General features: G+C 39.4%; 2 protein-coding genes across 3 annotated transcripts; one reads left to right on the top strand and one right to left on the bottom strand.

The window, feature by feature from the left end:
• Positions 1 to 1352: 1352 nt before the first annotated feature.
• LOC124520070 (small nuclear ribonucleoprotein Sm D3-like) lies at positions 1353 to 2046 on the bottom strand. Its single transcript, XM_047090657.1, has 2 exons — positions 1857 to 2046; positions 1353 to 1537 (listed from the first exon to the last, which is right to left on the bottom strand). The coding sequence occupies exons 1-2, from the start codon at positions 2044 to 2046 to the stop codon at positions 1353 to 1355; spliced, it is 375 nt and encodes a 124-aa protein (XP_046946613.1).
• A 1352-nt stretch (positions 2047 to 3398) lies between these two features.
• On the top strand, positions 3399 to 17972 carry CHRNA6 (cholinergic receptor nicotinic alpha 6 subunit). 2 transcript variants are annotated; one of them, XM_047091856.1, is made up of 6 exons: positions 3399 to 3477; positions 5148 to 5287; positions 14343 to 14387; positions 15308 to 15417; positions 15519 to 16497; positions 17841 to 17972. In XM_047091856.1, exons 1-6 carry the CDS (start codon positions 3399 to 3401, stop codon positions 17970 to 17972), a joined length of 1485 nt encoding a protein of 494 aa, XP_046947812.1. The 2 variants fall into 2 exon arrangements, with proteins under 2 accessions (XP_046947812.1, XP_046947813.1); XM_047091857.1 differs by lacking the exon at positions 14343 to 14387.
• The last annotated feature ends 611 nt before the right edge of the window (positions 17973 to 18583 follow it).

Genomic DNA, 18583 nt, shown 5'->3' with positions numbered 1-18583 from the left:
ATACCACAGTCAAGCTTGTCAACATATCCATTGCCTCACTTAGTAACCAACTGTGTTTGTGTGTGTTGAGGAAACCACTTAAGATCCCTCTCTTAGGAGAATTAAAACATTTTTTTATTTTTTATTTTTTAATTTTTTAAAAATGTTTTATTTATTTTTGAGACAGAGAGAGACAGAGCATGAGCAGCGGAGGGGCAGAGAGAGAGGGAGACACAGAATCCGAAGCAGGCTCCAGGCTCTGAGCTGTCAGCACAGAGCCTGACGTGGGGCTCGAACTTACAAACCTCGAGATCTTGACCTGAGCCGAAGTCGGACGCTCAACCGACTGAGCCACCCAGGCACCCCTTAAAACATTTTTTAAAATTAAATTTTATTGTTTTAAGTAAACTCTACGCCCTACGGGGGGGCTCGAACTCACAACCCTAAGGTCAAGAGTCACATGCTCTACCAACTGAGCAAGCCAGGTACCCCTCTCTTAGCACATTTAAAATATGTAATAACTATAGTCACTGTTCTGCACATTAGATCACCAGACTGATTAATTTTCTAACTGGAAGTTTGTGTCCACCAGCCTACTCTCTGCTTCTATGAGTTTGACTTTTTTAGATTCCACACATATGTGAGATCATACAGTATTTGGCTTTCTGTGTCTGGCTTATTTCACTTAGCACACTGTCCTTCAGATTCATCCACGTTGTCTCAGGTGGCAGAATTTCTCATGGCTGAGCAATATTCCACACACACATGCACATATATACACCACATCTTTGTCTATTCATCCATTGACAGACACTTAAGTTGTTTCCATACGGTGATTATTGTGAATAATGCTGCAATGAACAGAGAAGTGCAGATCTCTCTAAATTTTTTTTAAGTTTATTTATTTCGAGGGAGAGAGCACAAGCGGCGGGGGGGGGGCGGCAGAGAGAGGGAGAAAGAGAGAATCCCAAGCAGGCCCCACATTGTCAGTGGGGAGTCCGACTTGGGCTTGAACCCTTGACCCTTGAGATCATGACCTGAGCCCAAATTGAGAGTCAGAAACCAACCAACTGACCAAATGAGCCACCCAGGCGCCCCCAGATATCTTTTTGAGATACTGATTTCCTTTGGATATATATCCAGAAATGAAACTGCTGGATCATGTGGAATTTTTTAAAAATTTTAATGCTTATTATTGTTTTTGAAATATTAAAAACGACCCAACCATCATCACCATATATATTTAGATCTGATCTAAAGTGAAAGATGTCAAAAAGAAAACCTAGAATATATACATAAGTGCACACACCCCTGAACCCAGAAAACCTAAAAGAAAAAATAGCACAAAGTTCTGTTAACAGATAAATTTATCTTTATTTCTGGAAGACGTTTCCACACCCCATTCTACGTCCTCTTCCTCTTGCAGCCACTTGGGCCTTCAGCATAGCAGCTTTTCCTCGGCCAGACCCTGAGCCTTGGTGTTTATTTTTCATGCTCTTTAACATGGGCACATTTGTCAGCATGTCAGGCGAAGTGAGAAAGCAGATCTTTTTTTTTTCTGTTTTTTTTTTTAATTTTTTTTATTTTTTTATTATATGAAATTTATTGTCACATTGGTTTCTATACAACACCCAGTGCTCATCCCAAAAGATGCCCTCTTCAATGCCCATCACCCACCCTCCCCTCCCTCCCACTCCCCATCAACCCTCAGTTTGTTCTCAGTTTTTAAGAGTCTCTTATGCTTTGGCTCTCTCCCTCTCTAACCTCTTTTTTTTTTTCCTTCCCCTCTCCCCCATGGGTTTCTGTTAAGTTTCTCAGGATCCACATAAGAGTGAAAACATATGGTATCTGTCTGACAAAGCAGATCTTAATGTCACGGATGTACACCTGCTCCAGCTGTGCCACTGGACCTTCCCTGTATGGGACCGCGATGTTGGCCATCCGGCAGTTTATGTTGTCCTCCCTGCCACTGAGCTTCCCATGATACATCTTGTCAGTGTTGGTCTCACATGTCATGATATGACCCGCAGCCTCGTGTAGGACTTTAATCAGCACACTATAAGACATCTTAGCAGGAAGAGAGTTCTCACTGGCTCCCGCATAATCTTCCTCTCAGGTGCAGAGGCAATTCTGGTGGCTGCAAAGGCATGAGCCAAGCGAATGGCGGGCCCTGTGTGCCTGGCAGTTCTCTTTGTAGTGTTTTGAGGAACACCTCCCCCCCAATGCTGTTTTCCATAGCACTTGCACCAGTTTACATTCCCACCAACAGTGCACAAGGGATTCCTTTTCTCTACACCCTCACACTTTTTACCTTATGTCTTTTTGACCATAACCATCCCAATAGGTGTGAGGTAATGTCATATTGTGATTGATTTGCATTTCCCTGATGATTAGTGACTCACTTTTAACATACCTGTAGGCCATATGTATGTCTTCTTTGAGAAAATGTCTATACAAGTCTGTTGCCCATTTTTAAATTGGACTTTTTTTGATATTGAGTTGATATTGAGTTCCTTATATATTTTGGATATTAATTCCTTGTCAGACATATGGCTGCAAATATTTTCTCCCATTCTGCAGGTTGCCTTTTCATTTTGTTGTGCGTCTAACTTCTCTTTAACCAACACCAAAATCTTACCAGAATCCTATTGACATTGAACTTACAGAAGTAAGAAGAAACTTCTAGGAAAACCAGTTGGTGACAGGGATGTTTAAATAAATATAGGGCTGTCCAGGTGGCATCCTGTGTTTGGTATTCATCCTTCACATTCTGACACTTAATCTCTAATCCTGGATGGTGATTTCTGACCTCGGAAAGACAAGACACTAGGAGCCCTGGAGTCAGGCAAAATCAGATGAGTGCTGTTCTCTCTAAACCACACCTCTTAAGACAGGAAAAGAGACTCATATTTTAGAAAGTTTTCTAATAACAAGGGTAAGCCTTGATTAACTAGACAACTCAGTGAATCAGACCATACTGTCTGGGACCTAGCACGTGCTTTACCTGGACTTGGAGGTCGGAAAATGGGTGTTCCTTCTCCCAAGGATTACTGCTGAGACTGTACTACAGAAAGATCAAAGGCAGGCAGTGTTTTCCGTCCTCTCTCTGTCCTGCCTGCTTAGCGTTCTCTCACTGCTTTTCTTCACTGTTCTTGCACGAAAGAGATCTAGGGTGACAGGAAAGTGATGATTCATCTGACATCAGATGGAGTCCTTTTTATTTGCCCTTTTGTTGGCCTCAGTCTCTGATATTGGGAACATCCGTGTTATGTTTGTGAATGTTTTTTATTTCACGGAAGACACACATGGATTGCAGTGGGACTCTGATGATTTAAAGGTCTGATGCATGTGGCTGTCTGGTAGCTCTTTGTTTTCCACAATCCTTTGACCAGAAAAAGAAATCAAAGTGTGTTTCAATCATGCTGACCAGCGAGGGCCAGGGATTCCTTCACTTTGGTTTGTGTCTCTGGTTGTGTATGTTCATACCTTTCTTTAAAGGTAGGTTTTATTTCTGCTTTATCTCATATTCTCTTTTCAGCTACATACATTTATTCTTCTTTTCTAGTTGTGTTTGAGCAGAGATGAAATATTCTTTGTGTAAATATGTAGAGGGTCTGCACAGGAATTACTACTGTTATAACTGTTAATTAACCTATTTCTTATTGGTTAGGTTTTAACACTGAACATGAGATTTTGGAGATGGTGCAGGGAAGACAATGAAACATTGTAAACCATATCTTATTTTATTGTTCCAATAAAAATATGGTAATAATAGTGATGTAGTTTTCTATCCATCTCTGGTATGGATGTATTCAACTGATTTATCTGTATTTGTATTTAATTTTTTTTTACAACTATGATTTGTTTGTTAGCTGAGACTTAGTCCATGAACCCTTCCATTTTGAAGGTAATCATCTTTGTTTTGGGAAACATGTCATATTACTATGCTGGAATGTGTCCTAAGAGTAAGATAATTCATTTTAAAAGTTAAGACTTGGAAATAGACAAGTGCTGTTCTGCTGCAGAAAACCACATTCCCATGTTAGCTTTGCAGAGGACTTGTTCTTCAAGATTCACAGAGGGTTTATCTATAATATCTCAAAGAGGGGGAAATGGTAATGGAGTAGTAGAGAGGATTTTTTTTATTGTCTATTTTACACAGAAATATTTCTAGCATTATTAATTATGGTGGCAAGAGTACTATTTCACATTTAAAATTGCTTTTTCCTGATGAAATCTCAGAGTTTGTTTCCAAGTGCATTTGTCAACGACTCTTTATTTAGTAATATAACAGCTATCCTTTTGTTCATTTTTGCCGAATGAGTTTTCAGTGCCTTTAATCTTCTTTCTTTCAAGATATAAATCCCTATTGGAAATTTGTAGAATTGTTTTTCTGATGTCAAATTTGAGTTCTATAAGGGAAAATATAGAGGGGTATTAATGAAATGAATAATGTCAAAGGAAGGCAAGTATCTTGCTTTTGATGCATTCTTGGAAAAATACAGACATTCACATTAAACTGTGTAAATTTTAGTGACTGAAAACTCTGTTATTTAAGAGCTATATTGAATTCTTTTAAAACCAATTAAATAAGTTTGCCTTAAAAACCTTGCACTTGACACAAGTCTCCTAAATAATTGAATCTGAATCAGATTTTAAAAAGAAATACGGCTTGCTAAGGTCTTAATAAACTTACTAGTTATTTCGGTTTGCTGGGTGGAGGTTCCCCAGCTAAACACCTTGTTGGTTGTAGAAACAGGTGGTTGGATCAGCATTTTGACCAGAAAAGGCAGGACTCTTCCTTAAAAACCAGATCAGTAAGATCGTGAGTTATCTTCAATGACATAAGCAAAAATTGGAGCTCATGCTGTCCCTTTGTATTTGTGGTGCATTAGACTTGTAAAAGTGCTCTTACAATAGTATTTTATTTGATATCATAATAGTTCTGGGATGTAGGCATTACTCTTCTTGTCTTCAGGGCTCTGAGAGGCTAGGTACAATGGGCACCAGGGGAAGCCTGTGTGGGTGGACAGAACACAGGGGCAGGAGAGCTCAGGTGGCTGGGACACCCCACTGTCCTAGTGGCCTGGCGATGGGAGCTGCCAGAACCTCCCCATCTGTGAACACCCTCTTGGCCTCTCTAACTCTTCCTCTGCTTGGCCATGCAGGCTCTGCAGGCTGTGCATCTGAAGAGAGGCTCTTTCACAAACTGTTTTCTCATTATAACCAGTTCATCAGGCCTGTGGAAAACGTTTCTGAACCGGTCACGGTGCATTTTGAAGTGGCCATCACACAGCTGGCCAATGTGGTAAGTGCTGCCAGTTCACCACGTGTACCTGGAGAACCCTTGACTCGGGTGGGGGTGCGGGCAGAGCAATTCCTGAACACTGTCCCAGTTATTGCACGTGGCAAATATAGAAATTTTAAAATATGAACAAACACACATCTCCATGAATGCTGGCTCTTCAAAGCCTTCCTGCTGGGAAGAAGACATTGATGCTGTAATTATTCACATCAAGGCAGGGTCTTTCTGGAAGTGCTTTCAGAACCAGTTTATGAAACAGAGAGGTGAAGGGGAAGTTGAAGGGATAATACAGAGGGAGTTAACTTCATGGTGCACCTATTCACAGTCACTGTGTCTACACTTAGTGGCTGTCATTTGCATTTTATAGCTGAAGGGAAGCTCAGGAAGGAATTTTCCCAAGGTCATACAATTATAAAATGGTGGAACTGAAATCTTAATCGGGCTTGTCCAACTCCAAAGCTCATGTTCTTTTTACTCTATAGAAAAAGAACTGTTTTGGGGCACCTGGGTGGCTCAGTCGGTTGAGCCTCCGACTTCGGCTCAGGTCATGATCTAGTGGTTCATGGGTTCAGGCTCTGTGCTGACAGCTCAGAGCCTGGAGCCTGCTTGGGATTCTGTGTCTCCCTCTCTCTCTGACCCTCCCCCACTCACACTCTGTCTCTCTCTCTCTCTCTCTCAAAAATAAACATTAACAAATTTAAAAAAAAAAGAAAAAGAACTGCTTTAAATATTCTATGTTATGCAAGAAAGAAAAAAATCACCTGCTTTCATATAGCTTCCATCCAGCCCTGAGAAAACAGATGGCAATTTGGAGTTCTTAAATTTATTGCTACTATGTTCAAGGACAAGTGACTACAGTTCTTTCCTTTGAATAATCTTCATGCCCTAGTTGCCGGGAGAGGAGGTATTAGGGCCTGGTATTTATAACACAGAGCAGGGTTTTGGGCTCAAAAGCATAGGAGGGGACAGCGCTGGCTTGCCGACCAAATTCCAGGAATAGGCAGGCTCAGGAAGTAGGGGCAGGCTAAAGCATCTCCAGAGAGAGATGCTAGAGCTCCTGAGACTACAAAGGGAGCCCCTTTCATCTTATCAGTCCCAGCCTATGCATAGGGAAGGAACCTTCTGTCTTTCCAGACTTGCCCTGTAGGAAACAGTGGTGGTTCTTCAGGTTCACTGGAGGAAAGACCTTAGTTACAGATGTGAACTCAAGGCTCACGATGTTTCTCCGGTCCATGCTTCCTGGTGGACTAGGTTACCCTGGCCTGGTCCTCTAGCTTCTGACCCAGGTTGGAAGTATGTATATACTGGTACATATTGGTTAAAAAAATAAAAATAAAAAAGTCACAGTTTTCTTTTGTATAGATGGATATACTCATTTCTTTAAAAAACATTTTATTTGGTACCTAATCTGATCCCTTTCACCCCCAAATAGTGTTGTACTGATTACTGGTCTCCTACTGGGCTGGGAGCCATAATTTGCTGTGGAGTATTATAAAGTAAGTTTCACCTGAAGTCAGTCTATTTCACTATACAGCATCACTTCAAATTCCTGGTTGATACACCCTTTCAGGACATTGTTCTCAGGATGGTGTGTGGAGATAATGGAATACAGATTTTGACATTTGCATTTGGTCGCTATCAGAGACTTAAAAAATAACATGGCTTGAATAAAACAAATTGATTTCTTTCTTGTGTAACAGAAATCTAAAGGTTAAAAGTTTAGAAGGTTAACGCCAGGTGGCTTTGTAGTGTTGGTGATTGTACCACTGTGTTCAGTTGCTTAGGTTGGGCACTGCAAAACTCCAGGGGATGCCAATCACACAGACCACGATGCTAAAAGCATAAACCATACATGGTGACAGTGAGCAAGGTTCCTATCTTTCTATTTCAGCATGTGGTTTCTTCCCTCAGTGTTGCCTCATGGTCCATGATAACTGCTGATTTTCACTCATCATATTCACATCCTTTGTAAGAAGCAGGAGGAAGGGAGGAGGGGACATAACAGACATATGTGACTTCCTTAAGGTGTTTTCTTAAAAGTCCTACTAATATCTTCTGCTTCCTATATCATCGACAACTTCTAGCTGTAAGGGAGACTTGGGAAATGTAGTTTTTTTAAGTTGAATTTTTGTTTATTGAAATACTTGTAGATTCATATGCAGTTGTAGGAAATAATAGGAAGATCCCACTTTGCCCAGTTTCCCAGTGGCAACTACTAATATGTCTTCAATTTCTAAAATTTTGTCGTTTCAAGAAAGTTAGATAAAAATGATACAGTATGTAACATTGTGGGATTGGCTTTTCCACTCAGCATAATTAAAAAAAAATTTTATGTTTATTTTGAGAGAGAGAGAGAGAGAGCACGTGTGCACGAGTTGGAGAGGGGGAGAGAGAGAAAGGGACAGAGGATCCGAAGCAGGCTCTGTGCTGACAGCCCAATGTGGGGCTTGAATTCATGAAAGATGCAATCATGACTTGAGCAAAGCCAGACACTTAACCGACTGAGCCACCCAGGTGCCTTCACTCAGCATAATTTTCTAAAGACTCATCCCAGTTGTTGATTATGTCAATAGCTCATTTCTTCTTGTTGCTGAGTAGTATTCCATGGTATTGATGTGCCTCAGTTTATTTACTTTTTGTTGGTTGAAGAACATTTGTATTGATTCCAGTTTTGTTCTGTTACAAATAAAAGTGCTGTGAACATTTGGATACAAGTTTTTGTGAGAACGTAAATCTTTATTTTCCTGGGATAAATCCCCAGGTGTTCAATTGCTGGGTCATACGGTAGTTGTGTGTTTAATTTTTTAAGAAACTGCTAAAATGCTTTCCAGAGTGAATGTACCCTTTTAAATTCCTATCAGCGATATATAAGTGATCCAGTTTATCTACATCTTCACCAGTATTTGTTGTTGTCACTATTTTTTTATTTTAGCCATTCCATTTGGTATATAATAATATCTCATTATAGTTTTAATGTGCATTTTCCTAATGACTCATCATATAGAACATCTTTTCATGTGCTTATTTGCCATCTGTATATCCTCTTTGGTAAAATGTTTCCTCATGTTTTTGTTCCCGTTTTCTAATTGGATTGTTTGATTTTTTTTTTTTAACTGTTCAGTGTTGAGAGTTCTTACTATATTCTAGATACTGATGCTTTGCCAGGTATGTGGTTTGCAAATACAGTTAACTCGAGTAATGCAAGGGTTAGGGACATCGGCCTCCAGCATAGTCAAAATTCTGCATGTGACTTTTGACTCCCCCCAAACTTAACTACTAATAGCCTACTGTTGAGCAGAAGCCTTACTGATAACATCAACAGTTGATTAACACATATTTTGTATGTTACGTGTGTTATATTCTGTACTCTTACAATAAAGTAAAAGAAAATAAAATGTCATTAAGAAAATCATAAGGAAGGTAAAATACATTTACAGCACTGTAGTGTAAAAAATTCTACATGTAAGTGGACTCACACAGCTCAGACCTGTGTGTTCAAGGGTCAGCTGCATTTTACCCTAGTGTGTAGCTTCTCTTTTCATCTTTTTCACATGGACCTTCACTCAAACTTTTCAATTTTGACAAGATCCAATTTATCACTTTTTCCTTTTATGTGTTGTGCTTTTGGTGTTAAGCCTAAGCATTCCTTGCCTTTATTGCAGATCCTAGAGATTTTCTCATATATTTTTTTCTAAAAGTTTTATTTATGTTTTACATTTGAGACTATGATCCATTTTGAGTTAATTTTTGTATAAAATGTGAGACTTGGGCTTTTTTCCTTTTTTGGTCTATGGGTGTCTAATTGCTCCAATACCATTAGTTGAAAAGGCTATACTTTTTCCATGGAGCTGGTTGTGCACTGTTGTGAAAAATCCGTTGAGCGTACTTGTATGGGTCTATTTCGGGTCTATTTCAGGTCCTCTATTCTATTCCGTTGATCTATGTGATGAACCCTCCACCAATACCACACAATTTTGATTACTGTAGCTGTATAGTAAGTCTTAATGTTGGCCAGAGTGATCCTACCACCTTATTCTTCTTTGTCAAAATTATATTCACTGTTCTGGGGCCTATGCCTTCAAATAAGCTGCCTATGTATACAAAAAGGCTTGCTGGGATTTTGAAAGGAATTGCATTCATCTGTAGATCAATTTGGGGAGAAATGTCATCTTTACTGTGTTGAGTGTTCCCATCCATGAATGCAGGATATTTCTCCATTTATTTAGCTCTTTTTTCATCAGCATTTTATAATTTTCAGCATGCAGATCCTGTCCATGTATTATTATGTGTATATTTGTTTTATTGTCCATGTACTATTATGTGTGCTTTGTTTTATTTAAGGCAATTGAAAATAATATTGTACTTTTAATTTTGGTTTCTCCATGTTCATCATTAGTATATAGAAATTCAATCAGTTTCTGTATGTTGATGTTGTATCCCGAGATCTTGCTGAAATCATTTATTAGTTTCAGTATTTTTATAGATTCCATGGGATTTTCTATATAGGCAACCATGTCATATGCAAATAGAGATGGTTTTATTTCTTCCTTTCCAAACTATGCCATTTTTTCCCTTTTTCTTGCCTTATTGCATAGTATTGACTAGAATTATCAGTACTGTTTTGAATAAGAGTGGTGAGAGTGGACATCTCTGCCCTGTTCCCAATCTTAAGGAAAATTGTTTAGTCTTTCACCTTCTAGTATAATGATAGCTGTAGGTGTTTTATAGAGGTTTTCAAATTGAGAAAGTTCTCCTTTATTTGTTAGTTTTCAGAGAGTTTTTATCATTAATTGATGTTGAATTTTTGTCAAATGCTTTTTCTGTAACCATTGATATGATCAGATAATTTTTCTTCCTTACCTTGTTGATATGGTAAAGTACATTGATTGATTTTTGAATGTTGAACAGCTTTACAACTCATTTAGTCATGGTGTATAACTTTTTGTACATTGTTGGATTCACTTTGCTAATATTTTATTGATGAGTTCAAGACAGACATTAATCTGTAATTTTCTTCTTTTGTATTATCTTTGTTTGGATTTTGTGTCAGGGTAATATAGCTTTATAAAAAATATTTGGAATTGTTCCATCTTCTTCTATGTTCTGGAAGAGGCTGTGTAAAATTGATACTGATTCTTCTTTCATAGTTGGTGGAATTCTCCAGGGAAACCTACTAGGCCTAGAGATTTGTTTTCCAGGAGTTTTTAACTACAAATTCAATTTTTAAAAATGGCTATAGGCTATTTAGATTGTCAATTTCATCTTCTTTGAATTTGGATAGTTTGTGGTTTTTGAAGTTTTAGTCTATTTCTTTTAAAAATTTGATTGTATAATAAAGCTGTTTATCATATTGTCTATTCTTTTTAATGGTTACAGGATCTGTAGTGATAGCTCCTATTTCATTCCTGATGTTGGTGAGTTGTGTTTTCTCTGTTTTTATTTTTGTCGATCTTGAGACAAGTTTGTGAGTTTTATTGGTCCCCATCCCAAAGAATTAGCTTTTTATTTAATTGATTTTTTCTATTGTTTTCCTTTTTCAATTTTATTGTTTTCTACTCTTTTTTTTAAGTGTATTTATTTACTTATTTAAGTAATCTCTACACCCAACACATGGCTCAAACTCATGACCTGGAGATCAAGAGTTGCATGCTCCAATGACTAAGCCAGCCAGGTGCCCCATGATTTCTACTCTTATCTTTATTTTTCCTTCCTTAAGCTTGCTGTGGGCTCATTTTGTGCTTCTTTTTCTAATTTCTTGAAGTAAGAACTTGGATTATTGATTTGAGACCTTTCCTCATTTCTAATGTAAGCATATAATGCTATAATTTTATTTTCAACATTGTTTTTAGCAATGACCTTCATATTTTAATATGTTGTGTTTTCATTTCCTTCAGTTCTATGTATTTTTAAAAATCTCCTTTGAGATTTAAGCTCATTTTGATCTTTGACCCATGGATTATTTAGAAGTGTGTTGTATAATTCCTAGGGGTTTAGAGAGTTTCCTGTTGTCTTTTTGTTGTTGGTTTCTAGTTTGATTCCATTATAGTCAGAAAACACACTGTATGGTTTCAGTTCTTTTAAATTTGATGAGGTTTGTTTTATGGCCCATGGTAAGAATATGGTTTATCTTGGTTAATATCCCATGCATTCTTGAAATATATGTGTATTCTGCGCTTTTGAAAGAAGTGGTCTATATATTTCAATTAGATCCTGTTGATTATGTTCTTCAGATCTTCTATATTTTGCTGATTTCCCCCCTAGTGGTTTTATTGGTTGCTGAGGGGGATGGTGTTGAAGTCTCCAACTATATTTGGGAGTTTGTTCCTTCTTTCAGTTTCATCAATTTTTATTTCATGTAATTTAAGACTAGTGTTTGGTGTGTATACAGTTAGGATCATTATGTCTTCCTGGTGATTTTATATTTCCATCATTATATAATGTCCTTGGTCTACAGTAATTTTTTTTCTGAAGTCTACTTTGTCAGGTATTAATATAGCTATTCTTATTGGTGTATTGGAAGCTACCTGTTCTCATGGGGGGCACCAGAAGTCCCTGAGGGTCATATTCATTGTCATTGAGCCATGGTGAGGTCTGGGGATGGTTCTGTGATGCAGGACAGTCAGGATGCGCAATTACCAACTCCCTTATCAAAGGCCTTAGCAAAGGCCTTTTTTGCTGCTCTACATGGAAGTGTGTTTGCTGCAAACACACAGAATGACTCTGGCCAGAAGGTTTTCTGGGTGAATGATCTTTCAGTGTAAGAGTATGTCTGCTGTCCCCCCAACAGGGATCCAAGACAAAGCCCCTGTGTAGTGTTTTGATGGCCTCACTATCTGAAATGACTAACTTAAAGGCTTATAAAGTGTAGCCAACCTGGCTTTCTGATCTCAATCTCTGCTGCTTCAGAAGCTAATCCTTTTGAAATTATAACTCCAATCCTTTAATACAGGCAGGGTGCCAACTAATTTATTTTCCCAAGAAGGAGATACAGAGCAATGGTCTCAGGAATGTGGAGTGGTATTTTAGGTCCCTGCTTCCTCCAGCTGGGTTGTCTGATGGTAGTGCTCATGACCATCAGTGTGGTACAGAATTGCATGGAGAACAAGACTTGCCAGACCAAGTCCTGGTCCATAAAGCTGGCTGACACCCCTAAGAATGTCCACACCACATTGAGCCTCACCAGCCTGTGGAAGTGTTGGGGAAAGAGAGAGATACTGACAGGATGATATTGCCAACAGATTTTAATTCTTTGAATACTAGTTAACAGTGTACACTAGTTCTGTGAACACAGAATACAAAGAGGATGCGTAAGACTGTATAGCTAGTCCATTCTTGATTGACAGCCAACAGATCTATTGACATGGCCCCTGCTGGAATTTATAGATCACAGCATCACACTCTCATGAGAAGGCAATTACCTTAGGCTTGGGTAATACTTGGCCAATGGATAAGTATAGCCTTTTTTATTTTATTTATTTATTTATTTTTGCTTTTCTTGACTAATAAGAAACCATGATTGTAACTCCTTTTGTTGACCTTTTAAAACCCTGGGGTTTACCATGACTAGACACAAACACATTTGAAGGAGGAAGCTTGGCAGGGGGAGTGGAGAACTACAGAGCAGCTCAGTGAAAAAGAGCAGTTTGGTGTCAGTCCTGGCCATGGCTCTGTCAACCACAGTTGAGTTCATTTACTCTGAGGGTGTTCACGTATATTATAAAGCAACGTTGGTAAGTTTGGGGAACCCAGTGATGGTCACTGGAACACCCAATAGCTTTCAAGCTGCTGTGCTGTAAGGTTGCTGAAGGTTCTGGAGTGTCTTCAGTAGTTTTCCCACTGAAGGCTGGTAGCTGCTTAGGAACACATTGTATTTGGGATATTGGCCTGAAATGTTTTTCCTCCAGATAGCTGTATGACTCTCTTCAGTCATTTAGGTACCTGTTTAAACCTCCTAAGAGAAGCCTTCTTTGATCATTCTGTCTAAAAAAGATGTGTGTGTGTGTGTGTGTGTGTGTGTATGCATGCACACACCACTCCATCTCTCTTTATTTTTCTTCACAGGGACTTATAACTGTCACACATTATATTATATATCTATTATTGATTTTTTGTCTCCCAAATTAACAGTTTAGATGCATGAAGGTAGAGGTTTTTTCAATCCTGTTTACTGCTGTAGTCCCAGAATTTATAGAGCACATAGTAGGTACTCAATAAATATTTGAATAATGAATAATTGAAGCAATCAGCATGGCTTAGATGACAGTTGAGATGTGTTGAAGTGGAGTGGCAGGTTCCAGCTGGAAAACTCCATGGTGAGCAGAGGCTGACATTTCAAAAGGCAACTGGGCTCAGGACTCAGAGCCTAGAGAGTGGTGAGCACAGTTGAAGAGGGAGGTTTTCAAGGAAGGGGGAAGAATACAGTAAAAACAATGAACCAAGTTCTGATACCTATCACCATCTGCAGTACTTTCCCTGTCTCCTTTCTACTGTCCCTTCTCTTCCTCCTTTCTTTCATGGAATCAGACACCTTTAATGGGCTGCGGTGGTCAGAAAGGCTTCACTGAAGAGGTGAGACTTAATTAAGATTTGAAAGACATTTTTTTAAGCCACATTTTCTTTTAAAGTCAACAGAGTTGGGGGCGCCTGGGTGGCGCAGTCGGTTAAGCGTCCGACTTCAGCCAGGTCACGATCTCACGGTCCGTGAGTTCGAGCCCCGCGTCAGGCTCTGGGCTGATGGCTCAGAGCCTGGAGCCTGTTTCCGATTCTGTGTCTCCCTCTCTCTCTGCCCCTCCCCCGTTCATGCTCTGTCTCTCTCTGTCCCAAAAATAAATAAAAAAACATTGAAAAAAAAAACTTTTAAAGTCAACAGAGTTGGAACCAGATGTGAAAATATCATATTTCTGGATGCATTTTATAAGTTGCCTTTTTAGTCTTCTTTGTTTTCCTCTGTTAGTATGAATAACTCAGATTTCGCTCTCTTTTGTTGTAATTCTTGTTCTAAGAGCCACCTTTATTAGCAAGTTCATTTAAGGCTAAAAATATTATTTCTTCTTCCCAGGATGAAGTAAACCAGATCATGGAAACCAATCTGTGGCTACGTCACGTATGTGTCTGCATCACATGTCCTTCTCTTGGACCTGTCTTACTTGTGTGTTAGCCTAACAATGTCTAATGGATAAATTCCACTAGAATTACTTCTTTCCATCTCCAACTTATAACAGAGTATAAACTATAATCTTTCTCCAAAGCCCAGAGTTCAACTCTGGGACAGCTGCTTGATACAAACTTCACAGGTGTAAAAACATAGTGATAAAGTTCTCTGGGACATAGAGACCTGTCCCTTCCGGTTTCTGCCCTCAAGTCTCCTATTTTTATCTGTAACTTGAGCCCCAGTGTCAGAAGCTTGCCCAGTCTTTGACTCTGCTGCACCAGGCCAAGGGAAGTAAGGAACTGAGCATGAGAACACATGGGTTAGAGTCCCACCAGTTGTTTTTATCAGTTATACCACTTCATTCTTCCTTCTTGTCTTAATCTTTTATACAGATTTATAACAAATTCATTATCGTACACTTGAACTATCTTTTTGATATTAGAAATGAGTTGCTACTCCAGTGTGAATACAGTTTATGGAACATGGAAGTTGAGTGTATAACCTTGGTCAGCTAATTAATAATCAATAGTTAATTATCTAATGTCAGATGATTTATATTTGCCAAAATCAGCCCAGCTGCCTAGCCCCCTATTCCTCATGGATTTAATATCCCAACTTTTGATAGAAACCAATGCACTCTTTATTTTTTTTTTAAGTAGGCTCCAAGCCCAAAGTGAGGTTGGACTTATGACCCTGAGATCAAGAGTTGCATGTTCTACCAACTGAGTCAGCCAGGTGTCCTCCAGTGTATTCTTTAAATGAGAACTTATTTTTTTTTTCAAAACACTGAACCGACATAGAATTAACATGGGAAGAAAGTTCCCTGTAAGTTACTAAGAATTTTTTATTCAACTGACTTCTATTGCCTTTAGATATGGAATGATTATAAATTGCGCTGGGACCCAATGGAATATGATGGCATTGAGACTCTTCGTGTTCCTGCAGATAAGATATGGAAGCCTGACATCGTTCTCTACAACAAGTATGGGGTTCTGACAGCAGTAGACTTGTTCCAAAGTTGCCTTTGGTACATGCTGACCCAGGCAAGGGGGTGTTACTAATGGTGTCTGGTTTACTTTGTAGTGCTGTTGGTGACTTCCAAGTTGAAGGCAAGACAAAAGCTCTTCTTAAATATGATGGCATGATAACCTGGACTCCACCAGCTATTTTCAAGAGTTCCTGTCCTATGGATATCACTTTTTTCCCTTTTGATCATCAAAACTGTTCCCTTAAATTTGGTTCCTGGACATATGACAAAGCCGAAATTGATCTTCTAATCATTGGATCTAAAGTGGATATGAATGATTTTTGGGAAAACAGCGAATGGGAAATTGTTGATGCCTCTGGCTACAAGCATGACATAAAATACAATTGTTGTGAGGAGATATACACAGATATAACCTATTCTTTTTACATTAGAAGATTGCCAATGTTTTATACCATTAATCTAATCATCCCTTGTCTCTTTATTTCATTTCTAACTGTGCTTGTCTTTTACCTCCCTTCTGACTGTGGTGAAAAGGTGACACTTTGTATTTCAGTTTTGCTTTCTCTGACTGTATTTTTGCTAGTAATCACGGAAACCATCCCATCCACGTCTCTTGTGATCCCACTGGTGGGTGAGTACCTACTGTTCACCATGATCTTTGTCACCCTGTCCATTGCGGTGACTGTGTTTGTGTTGAACATTCATTATCGCACCCCAATGACACACACCATGCCCAAGTGGGTGAAGACAGTTTTCCTCCAGCTGTTACCCCAGATCTTGATGATGAAGAGGCCTCTGGACAAGATGAAGGAGACAAGTTCAGATAAAAATTCCAAAGGCATTTCTGGTAGGCCCACCAAAGTCAATTTTGATAATTGCAGAGAGACCAAACTTCCTAAAGAATGCTGCCACTGTCATAAATCAAGTGAGCTTGCCACCAGCAAGAGAAGATTAAGTCATCAGCCTTTACAATGGATGACTGAAAATTCAGAGCACTCGTCTGATGTTGAAGATGTAATTAACAGTGTACAATTCATAGCAGAAAACATGAAGAACCAAAATGAAACAAAGAAGGTAAATGCATGTCTCCTCTAGCCTGGCATCCCTCAGCTGGTTTAGATCAGACCTAAGATCAGATCTTCATTGGGAGTTCTGTTCACAAGAGGGCCAGGGAACAGTACTCTAACACCCAGCTCTATTATTATGCAGTTATGGGTGAAGTGACCTGGGGGTTGGGTGGAGTAAAGTATAGCCTCAGAGCAAATCTCCACCTCCAGAAATGTTAACTCAGGTGAAATCTAGTTAAAATAAATATTCAAAACAGGCTTGGTTAATGAAACTGTTTCTTAAATACAGTGACAGATGAAATTCCTGCAGAGCAGCCCACAGTCTGAGGCTGGTGGGGGCAGGCAGAGTGAGTCCTCTGAAATTCCAACCCCACTTATCCTACTTGAGAGGGATTTAGGTGTTTATTGAATGAACCTCAGGCATATTCTTAGCATCAACATATTCTGCTCTTGCTGTCCAGAGTCTAACTATAGCAGCATGAACGTCTCCCATCCTCCACAAAGAGAGCTCAAGAAAATCATGCCAATTTTCCATATCCTAAGCTGAGGGCATCTGAAAACCTTTGCCAGGTGTCTGGGTTTGACCTTATACTGCAGCTGCTGGCATCCATATCTCCTGGTGAAAGTATGTCTTGAGACCTGAAGTCCACACTGTTGGTGCAGGGGAGGATACTATGACTGCAAGTCACAAGTTAGGGGCTGGAGGGGATGCATCATGGGACAAGTGAGCCCAGAACTGTGCCTTCATGGTAACATTTTCATAAAATCGAGGGAAGGTTGTTGTTGACTTAAACACCACCAGGTAGGGCCCTCAAGACACAATCTGAGATGTTAAGTCTCAGGCATGAGTTGGAGGTCAGGAACTGGAAGGACGTGAGAAATGCAATGAACTCTCCACAAGCAGCATGACTTTGAGCTCTAGAGGGCTGCCTATTCCTGATAAAGTGTCCTCCATTCCTCATGTCCTATACCCCCTGCCTCAAACCCATTTTTCAGACTTGCCAAGGTGTCAGAATATCCAGTGGTGCCAATGACAAAAGTTGAGCTGTCTGAGCAGCATTCTTGGGAATGGTTTTTGCAGGAAAAGTCATTTGTCACCTGTGGAATCCTGCTTACTCTCTAGCCATCTGTATGAGGCACCAAAGGGGCATGTGTATCTACCCTCTTCAGACAAAACAAAAGTTCTTGTATGAACTGTATAGGCAACATGGGTTAACCACGATAAAACCACTATTTGCTTCAAAAATTGCCAAGGAAGTCTTTGAAAAGGAAGCAGCTTATTTATGAAACAGAGCATATTACCTAGTTTCAATTTTTTAACATTGCTTTGACTTTTTGTTTGCCTTTCAGGTAGAAGACGACTGGAAATACGTAGCCATGGTGGTGGACAGAGTATTTCTTTGGGTGTTTATAATTGTCTGTGTGTTTGGAACTGCAGGGCTATTTCTACAGCCACTACTGGGGAACACTGGAAAGTCTTAGGATGTATTTTCCTTTTATCTTTTGAAACTTACAGATGCTGTATTTGTTCTATGTTCCCTTCCATGAGGAAAGGGACATAAAGCTTTCCACCTAAGTCCCCCATCTACTGAAGCTGATGGTTAGATGGAAAAAGAGGACTTTATTGCCAATTTGGAGGCTGAATGCCCTCCTTTGTAGCACAGAGCACATTTAAGATGTTTGATAACACCGGAGCCTAGAATTGGTGGCACCCACAGGCTTCTCTTCTCTGTACATGTTTGACTTCCAGGGACATAAACAACCCATAATACAACAAGCTGTGTAATCAACATCAAAGCCATGCTAAAAAGGCATTCTCTTGTACCTCCAGTTTATGCTACTTGTCAGTATATTGACACATGCCAGACACAAAACTCTGGAGCTTGTACCTTGCTGGCATCTGCAATGCTTGGGAACTGTTATGTGCTTGCTTTCTAAAACGTGCCTCTGGGATGTACTCACACACTTCAACACTTTTTGATATATTAATTGGCAGAAAGTAATAGCAGGTAGTCAGAGTCTATCTCAGCAGGCTGCATCAAGTTAGCATTCATCTGGCAAGCAGCTTGAGTGGTAACCCAGCACTGTGCTAG

This window comes from Lynx rufus, unplaced genomic scaffold, assembly GCF_022079265.1.
Source record: "Lynx rufus isolate CCGP_SWC_20201006 ecotype Redwood Valley unplaced genomic scaffold, mLynRuf1.p SCAF_3, whole genome shotgun sequence".
Lineage (NCBI taxonomy): Eukaryota > Metazoa > Chordata > Mammalia > Carnivora > Felidae > Lynx > Lynx rufus.
Note: the sequence above shows the minus strand (reverse complement) of the source record. Positions and strands in the feature narration are given on the sequence as shown.

Coding starts and splice junctions, on each gene's coding strand:
- LOC124520070 (XM_047090657.1), bottom strand. CDS start 2,046: ATGTCTTATAGTGTGCTGATTAAAGTCCTACACGAGGCTGCGGGTCAT. Junction 1,538..1,856: donor GCTGGAGCAGGTGTACATCC/GTGACATTAAGA, acceptor AAAAAAAAACAG/AAAAAAAAAAGATCTGCTTT.
- CHRNA6 (XM_047091856.1), top strand. CDS start 3,399: ATGCTGACCAGCGAGGGCCAGGGATTCCTTCACTTTGGTTTGTGTCTC. Junction 15,418..15,518: donor GACATCGTTCTCTACAACAA/GTATGGGGTTCT, acceptor TTTACTTTGTAG/TGCTGTTGGTGACTTCCAAG. Junction 16,498..17,840: donor ACCAAAATGAAACAAAGAAG/GTAAATGCATGT, acceptor TTTGCCTTTCAG/GTAGAAGACGACTGGAAATA.